At 38.7% G+C, this 8,063-nt stretch overlaps 1 protein-coding gene across 1 annotated transcript; it reads left to right on the plus strand.

Annotated features, from left to right (window-relative positions):
• Positions 1 to 139: 139 nt before the first annotated feature.
• On the plus strand, positions 140 to 2,235 carry LOC108088142 (intraflagellar transport protein 52 homolog). Its single transcript, XM_017185808.2, is given in 4 exon segments — positions 140 to 257; positions 491 to 1,136; positions 1,605 to 1,878; positions 1,881 to 2,235. Coding segments are annotated over 4 exon segments (1,302 nt in total). The 5' UTR covers positions 140 to 144; the 3' UTR covers positions 2,150 to 2,235.
• Positions 2,236 to 8,063: the final 5,828 nt, after the last annotated feature.

Genomic DNA, 8,063 nt, shown 5'->3' on the forward strand with positions numbered 1-8,063 from the left:
CTAAGTGTTGCAAAACGCCCGTTTTTGATATATCGGTTGCGCATAGTTATCATTCAGTCCCGACAGGGGGCGCCACCACGTTGCCGGGCAACCAACGGTTGAGCAAAACAAATAATTAAAATCTTTACTTAAACTGCACGAAAAATGTCCAATAAGCCGGTTATCTGCTTTGATACATCTAAAAATGAGCGCTTTCAAATATCAGACAATTATAAAATGCTGCACCGCAAGTTAAAGGTCAACTGGAGTGTCGAGCAGTTAGTATGCCTGTAAAAAAATTAAAAACACAATAATGTTTCCGTAGTGTAAAAATGTTATTTATGAAAAAGTAGTCGCCTCTGATTTTTAATATTAAAGTACAAAGGACAAACATTAGGTACATTTGCTTTTTTTGGTGACACTTTTATCTTATTTTAAATAAGTTAAAAACTTGTAGTTAAATAATTTTTATTAATTCCCTTTAATTATCAAAAAACTTGAACATCCATAGAAACGATGCGGAGCTAAGGAAGGAGCGACTCGCAAGAGTGAAAGTATTTGTACTGGCAGGACCTCAGGATCGGTTCACCGAGGACGAGTTCGAGGTACTGAAACACTACGTGGAGGTGCAAGGAGGCAGTCTGTTGGTGCTCCTTGGAGAAGGCGGAGAGGCGGAGTTCAACACCAACGTGAATTTCTTCTTGGAGCAGTACGGAATCTACATCAACGGGGATAATGTGGTGCGTCCGCACTACTACAGGAACTTCCATCCCAAGGAATGCATCGTGGGAGGCGGAGTTGTCTGCGAGTCCATGTGGCGCCACCTCCTCAAGTTGGACATCGAAAAGGTGGACTACGACTTCAGCGACGAGAAGTACAAGATACACTTTCAGTATCCATATGGAGCCACTCTGAACGTGTCTGAGCCTGCGAATGTCCTGCTGACCACGGGACCCGTTGTCTATCCCTTCAATCGCCCCTTAGCGGGATACTATGCAAACGGAAAAGGTGGAAAGATCCTAGCTTTGGGATCAGGCTACATTTGGCACGATAAGTACCTTCAGGACAAGACCAACGACGCCATATTCGAGTACTTGCTGAAGCTGCTGGGAGGCGACGAGATTAGCTACAGTCATTTGGATTTCAATGACGTAGAGGTGAGTAAAACGTTAAAAGAATAGAGATTTCGTTAAATAAAATGTTGATTAAAATGGGTGTTTGCTGTTACTTTAAAATATTTAAAAAACCCTTATCCAGTATATTTGTTTTATTATTTTGTAAAACTTCATATTTTTCCTTAAGTATTTTATTTAGATTTAATTCATTCATTCATTCATTAATTCATAAATTCGTATTCAATATTATATTTCATTTTCACATGGCACAAGTACTTAGTGATTTCATAAATGACGAGGAGGTGCTATCAAAAGTAAGACTACCTAAATAGAATTGAAGTTTATGGGCAACTTGACATTGACATTATTATTGATATAAGTTTGTTTTAGGTTCTTAAGTACTGTTTCATTAAGTGATATCTTATAAAATTTGGATAGGTTTATTCTTAAATAATATGTTAGCACATGTTTAAGCACTTTTAGTTTCAAATTTAAACTTATCTTTCACAGCTCAGCGACAACAAGCACTTCACCGACCTGGCGTTTCTGGCCGATATGCCCAAGGCCTGTCTGATCGACTCGATCGGAACCGAGATGCCCACGGACTTCAAGCAAATGTTCGATATGAAGCTCTGTGCGCTGAGCAATCATCTCCTGAAAGAGGTCATCGATGCCTACGAGCAACTGCACGTGAAGTACGAGCCACTGAGGATCATCAAGCCGCAGTTCGAGATCCCGCTGCCCAACCTCCAGCTGGCCACCTTTCCGCCGATCTTCAGCGAGCCCCCGCTCCGCCGCTGGAGCTGTACGACCTGGACGAGACCTTCAGCGGAGCCCGGTCCCAGCTGGCCCACATGACCGGACAGTGTCTCCAGGCGCTGAAGTCCAAGGAGCCCCAGAGGAGGGCGCTCAACCAGCGGGAGCTGGAGAACTACGTGAAGGAGTGCGCCAGGATAACGGCCATCGTGGACGAGCGCCAGGATATGGCAGCTCGGGAGATACTGAACATTGTGGCCCGTCAGATCGTCAGCTACAGACCTTATGCGGAGGACTAGGTTGCTCCGGTTACCGCATTCCTGTCAGCGCTTTTCGGGCCAATCAGCACAATCAGAATTATGTGAATATAAAATTAAAAATTGAAAACCTAGTCTGTTTTATGTAAACATGTTGGCGACTCGTATTCAAACATGGCCGGCAAGCCAGCGAAATAACGCTCCTCCGTTCTCTGCAGGGCTCCCGAATTGAATTTCACCAAAAGCAATTTTTGGAGTGCGGGAAACACAAAACCTGTGGGAAGTAAAGCTATATTGCCGCAGTTATCCGAGGCTCTCCCATCGTTTAGTACGAAAACTGTTTACTTAACACAATTAATTATTTGTATTAATATTTCCCCAAACGCCGAGTGCTCCCCTCATCCCGCCGATCACCCGAAGAATGCCCCGAGGAGCGCTTCTGTTTTTAGGTGTCAACAATTTGTTTCCGCTTTTCCAGAGGGTAAGCCCCGTCCCTCGCTGCTAATTGGGATAAGAGGCAGGGGATTGGGGAGTTTAAGTGTGAGAAACCGCTAGTTAATGTTTGTCACAACAAATCTTGTCATCAATCCCTGGGGTCCCCAGGAAAGACAACAGCGCCAGCAAACGATCCTGTAAAAAACTATTGCGCAACTGACGGTTGTAAATTCTTTTTATTTTCCTTCAAAGTGGAAAGGAATTCTCTGGAGTCAATGTGCATTCAGGATGCGTTTTGGAAGGAAAGGTAGTGTTTGTATCCAAGAACTTAAATCGATTTTCAGTGGAAAGCGAAAGGAAATCATAGATTAAGAATTTTTTCTAATTTGTAAATTCCATGTTTAATCTTAAAAATTTCGCCATTGTAAAACTATTTATTGTGGTTTACTTTACCTACAGTTATTGGTAATATTGGTCCATTGAATATATTTTATTATATAATATGTTTTTGTTTTCAATCTGAATTAATTAAATTAAAGTAAATATTTTCGGTTTATTTAATTTAATTGCCGCTTGTCTATAGACAAGAAAAGTCCCCAAAGCGAAATCTTTAGTTTAAAAATACAATAATAAATTCATTGTACATAAAGGAATCAAATTTAGCAGATATGAGACATTTGAAATCATTCCAGCCAAAAGGCTGCCCTCGCGCGGCCAAGAGGGGTGACCCGGAGGAGCCCCAACCACCGACCCCGACCCCCAGCAACGGCTGTGCAATCAATCAATAGTGAAGGTTCCCACACCGCAGACGGGAACTGGAACTCCACGGGTTCCCCGGTCCCTCGGCTGTGTGTTCGCCATTTTGTTTGCTATTTCTGTTTGGTTTTTTCTTGCGCTGACCACTAAATATAACGTTCGACGACGACTTAGCCGAGAAGGTGGAGGGCGGTTCGGGGTGCAATAATCTGTCGGGGGAAAGAGGTTGGGCTGAAATCGGATACGAGCCAAGTAGGAAGTTACCTTGAGTGCATTTCTATATATTGACAGTGACAATGCCCGCCCAAGACCAAGTTGCAGTTCATTCATGGTTTCAGTCGGTTCTTTTTTTCGTTTTAATTTTAATGCAAACAGGTTCACAGGCTCACGGCACAGAAGCCGCACAAGTTTTTCCCGGCTGCTCATCCTCGTTCCCGTCCGCCTTCCACTTTTCCCCAGCCATCTGGCCACCAAGAGCAGTTTCATTAGCTGAAGGGAAAACGATTTTACTCCGACTCTGTTTGCCAACCGAATCCAGCTGTATTTGCCGCACTTCCGATCTCCCGAAACCCAGAGCAAATAGTCGAAAATTTCCCGACCGCTCAAGTGCCTTGTTTGACTTTTCATCGGCAAACCTTTTTCCAGCTGGGATTTTCGTGGACGCGACTTATAAATTAGTTACTCTCCCGAGCCGTCCCACATTTGTCACCTGTATGGGGCTTGCTTGGGTGGCGGGGAAATTCCGGGAAAACCCTCATGGAGCATGCCGAGATGCGGGTCGTCGCGACATCATTTTAATTAAATTACAGCCACCAAAACGTGCGACACTATAATAATTTTTATTCATTGTCAAAAATGGGCAATCATAAAAAACAACACGTCTGCATCGCAGCTGGCAGAGGTTTAGGTGTGGGTTCATAGGGGGGGACCAGACACATCCACAAGCACAAACATAAACATAAACAGACTCACGCTCGGATGAAGGGAATGTAACAATCAATTAACGGGCCAGATAGGTTCAGATTGGGGACTTCGATTAACCCTCGGAGGGACGATGTTTGTTGGTCTTATTAAATATTATTTTTAATATCTTTTAAGGGGCACAACTAGTGTGACGGCCTAAAAAAATGGTGATTTTTGGGAATTTTTATAAAAAAAACTACTTGATCAATTCTTTTCAAATTTTCAGAATATATTTATACATGTTTTAAGAATGTATAGTAAAATTTTTAAAGAAAAAAGTTAAATATTTTTATACCCTTGCAGAGCAAAAGGGTATTATAATTTCAGTCAGAAGTTTGCAACGCAGTGAAGGAGACACCTCAGACCCCATAAAGTATATATGGGTGATTCCATATCAGATTTACAGTCGATATCGGGAAATTCGATGAGATATTTTTTTCATGCTCTTTATCGAAAATAAATCGACACGTATTTTTTCATATGGCTCAGAAAATTTTTTGACAAAGTTATGATTTTTGAATTTTTGATGAACTGCCCTTTTTTTGATGACAGTCGCGTTTTCCAGCCCCAATAACTCGAAAACCGTACGTCGCAGAAAAAAAATGAATAGGAAGTAAAAATTTCATCCTTCCTTCTTCTTTGCAAAACTTTCGTGAAAAAATTTTTTTAAACAATTTTTCACCACAAAAAGTTCAAATGTTTATAACAAATTAGTTTTTCTCCAACTTGGACATTTTTGATTTTTTTTTTTTTTCACAATAAATCCCTCAATTTCTTCTGATGAACATACTAAAATTTCAGAATGGTATCAAAATTAGTTTTTGAGTTATAGAATTAAATAGCATTAAAAATTCATTTTATTGACCCTTACTATGCGCGCGCGAAGCGAATTGACGCTCGTTAGAGTCGTTGGTCGGCGCACGCCCTGAGACCGAGCGCGCGGACCGTGCATGATAATCTTTAAAATTCTATAACTCAAAAACTAATTTTGATACCATTCTGAAATTTTACTATGTTCATCAGAAGAAATTGAGGGATTTATTGTGAAAAAAAAAAAATCAAAAATGTCCAAGTTGGAGAAAAACTAATTTGTTATAAACATTTGAACTTTTTGTGGTGAAAAATTGTTTAAAAAAATTTTTTCACGAAAGTTTTGCAAAGAAGAAGGAAGGATGAAATTTTTACTTCCTATTCATTTTTTTCTGCGACGTACGGTTTTCGAGTTATTGGGGCTGGAAAACGCGACTGTCATCAAAAAAAGGGCAGTTCATCAAAAATTCAAAAAATCATAACTTTGTCAAAAAAATTTTCTGAGCCATATAAAAAATACGTGTCGATTTATTTTCGATAAAGAGCATGAAAAAAATATCTCATCGAATTTCCCAATATCGACTGTAAATCTGATATGGAATCACCCATATATTCTTGATCAGCATCACGATCAGAATCCAAATCCGTCTGTACGTCTGTCCGTCTGTCCGTCTGTCCGTCTGTCCGTCTGTCCGTCTGTCTGTCTGTCCGTCTGTCCGTCTGTCCGTCTGTCCGTCTGTCCTCCTGTCGGTTTCTATGTAAACTAGTCTCTCAGTTTTAAAGCTATCTCGCTGAAACTTTTCCAAAATTTGTGTAGTTGTTACACGCAGTATATAGGTCGGAACGAGCCGGATCGGCCGACTATATCGGATAGCTCCCATACAAGAGAATGAAATTAAAAATTCTTACTCCGTTGTTTTTGATCAGATCGACTTGATTTCTTCCAGATGGCGTTTTCTAACTGCTATTGAATTTCGTATTAAATTTTATCAAAATCGGATAACTCTATCATATAGCTGCCATAGAAGAGATCAAAAAATATATATATAAATAATGGAAAAAAAATTATAATGTCGTTGTTTTTAATGATTTTGGAACATGATTTTTGGAACATCAAGTTTTTGAAATACTCTTAAATCGAGAAAAAAATTTCATAAAAATCGGAGTACTATATCATACAGCTGCCATAGGAAAGATCGAAAAATCTATATAGAAATAACGGAAATAAAATTATAACCTCGTTGTTTTTCATCAGACAATCATGATTTTTGGAATATAGAGTTTTCTAATGAGTCTTGAGTTACATATTAAATTTTATCAAAATCGGACGACTATATCATATAGCTGTCATATGAACAATATGGTAAATAATAGAAAAATCGTCATAGATTCGATGTTGTTAGCCTTTATGTATTTTGTTTGACGTATTTAATGACTGCAAGGGTATATAAGCTTCAGCTTGCCGAAGCTAGCTTCCTTTCTTGTTTAAGTTATAGTCGATCTCCAACGGCGCTAAAAAAAAAAAGTGCCTCAACTGCTGCAGTGATTCCGGCCCTCTCCGTGGACGAAATCAAAAAATGAAAAATTTTCGTTAAACTAGATAATATTTCCCATACCATGAACTACGATAAAAAAAAATATCCAAAAATGACAAAATGGCAGCGTTTTAAAAAAAAAAATCGAATTTTAACCAAAATTTTGGTCGTTTTTGGCCTGCCAAAATTCGATTTTTAATCGGATTAAAAATCCGATAGTTCATGGTACGTAGAACTATATAAAGAACATGTAAAAAAATTTGGTAGTGATCGGATCACTAGTTTTTAAGTTATCACTGCAGCAAATTTGGAAAATGCTGTTTCGAGAAAAACGCGTTTAAAGATAAAATGATCGTTTGCACTGTTATGAGAGCGGCTGCTCTTTAAATTGTTATAACTCAAAAACTATTTGAGATATCGATTTTAAATTTTAATGTGTTATTTTTAAAGGTTTTATCTACCGAAAAATGAAAAAAAAAAATTTTTGGATTTTTTTAAAACTTCACACTAGTTGTGCCCCTTAAGCTATATTGAATGTTCACATAGATTTTATAAGCTTTTAAGTTTAGCTTTGGATTAATTAATTTAATTAATTAAATTGTGTTATTTAGAAGATAAGGTTCCTGTGCAAATTATTCCTCATTACGACAAATCCATATATCACAGAAGAACTTAATATTTATTTTATTCAGAAATGCTGTGGGATTTAAGTTTGTTAAATAACGTAGGTATATTTAACTATCGATTATTTAAAACGGATAACTGTAGTTGAAAGCAAATTTAAAATATTTAGTTAATAACAAGATCTAGCTTTGAGAAATTGCTTTTAACAAAAGCAAACATCTTCTGGTATGCCACAGATTTTAATACAAAAACTATTCCAATCGCTTTTCAAAGACATAGAGAAAAGCCGAAGGGGTTTTCTTGGCCCCTCTCACCCATAAAAGGGTTAAAGCGCTCCGGCAGCCGTTGACCCAAGTTTGTCTTGGCACGCTTCTTCGTCTCCGTGGCTCTTTGTCTTTGTCGCCCCCGTTGTTGTTGTTGTTATAGTTGTTGTTATTGTTGTTGTTATTGTTGTTGTTATTGTTGTTGTTATTGTTGTTGTTATTGTCATTGTTGTTTTAGAGCCAATGCCGATTCGAACACCACGTTGTTGTAGATGTCGCTGTGGGGCCCAATGTCAATGTCTATATGGCGGGGACATCGTGGCCATCATCGAAATAGAAAGCTTGTCTTTTATGTTCTGGCATTGTTATTAATTTATCATTAGGTCGCCGTTGTACAACAAGCTCTAATGATGCGTGTAAATGCTAAACAAATCACCGAACCCAGAAAATACCGATTGCCAGTCGAATGCCTCACACTAAAGCTGAGGAAATGCTCGAAGCGCGTGTACAATTTAAAATGAAATAAAATCAGACTGCGCAGCTTTCGAAATTTTATGAGCTTGTTGTGCT

This window comes from Drosophila ficusphila, unplaced genomic scaffold (assembly GCF_018152265.1).
Source record: "Drosophila ficusphila isolate 14025-0441.05 unplaced genomic scaffold, ASM1815226v1 contig_607, whole genome shotgun sequence".
Classification (NCBI taxonomy): Eukaryota; Metazoa; Arthropoda; class Insecta; order Diptera; family Drosophilidae; genus Drosophila; species Drosophila ficusphila.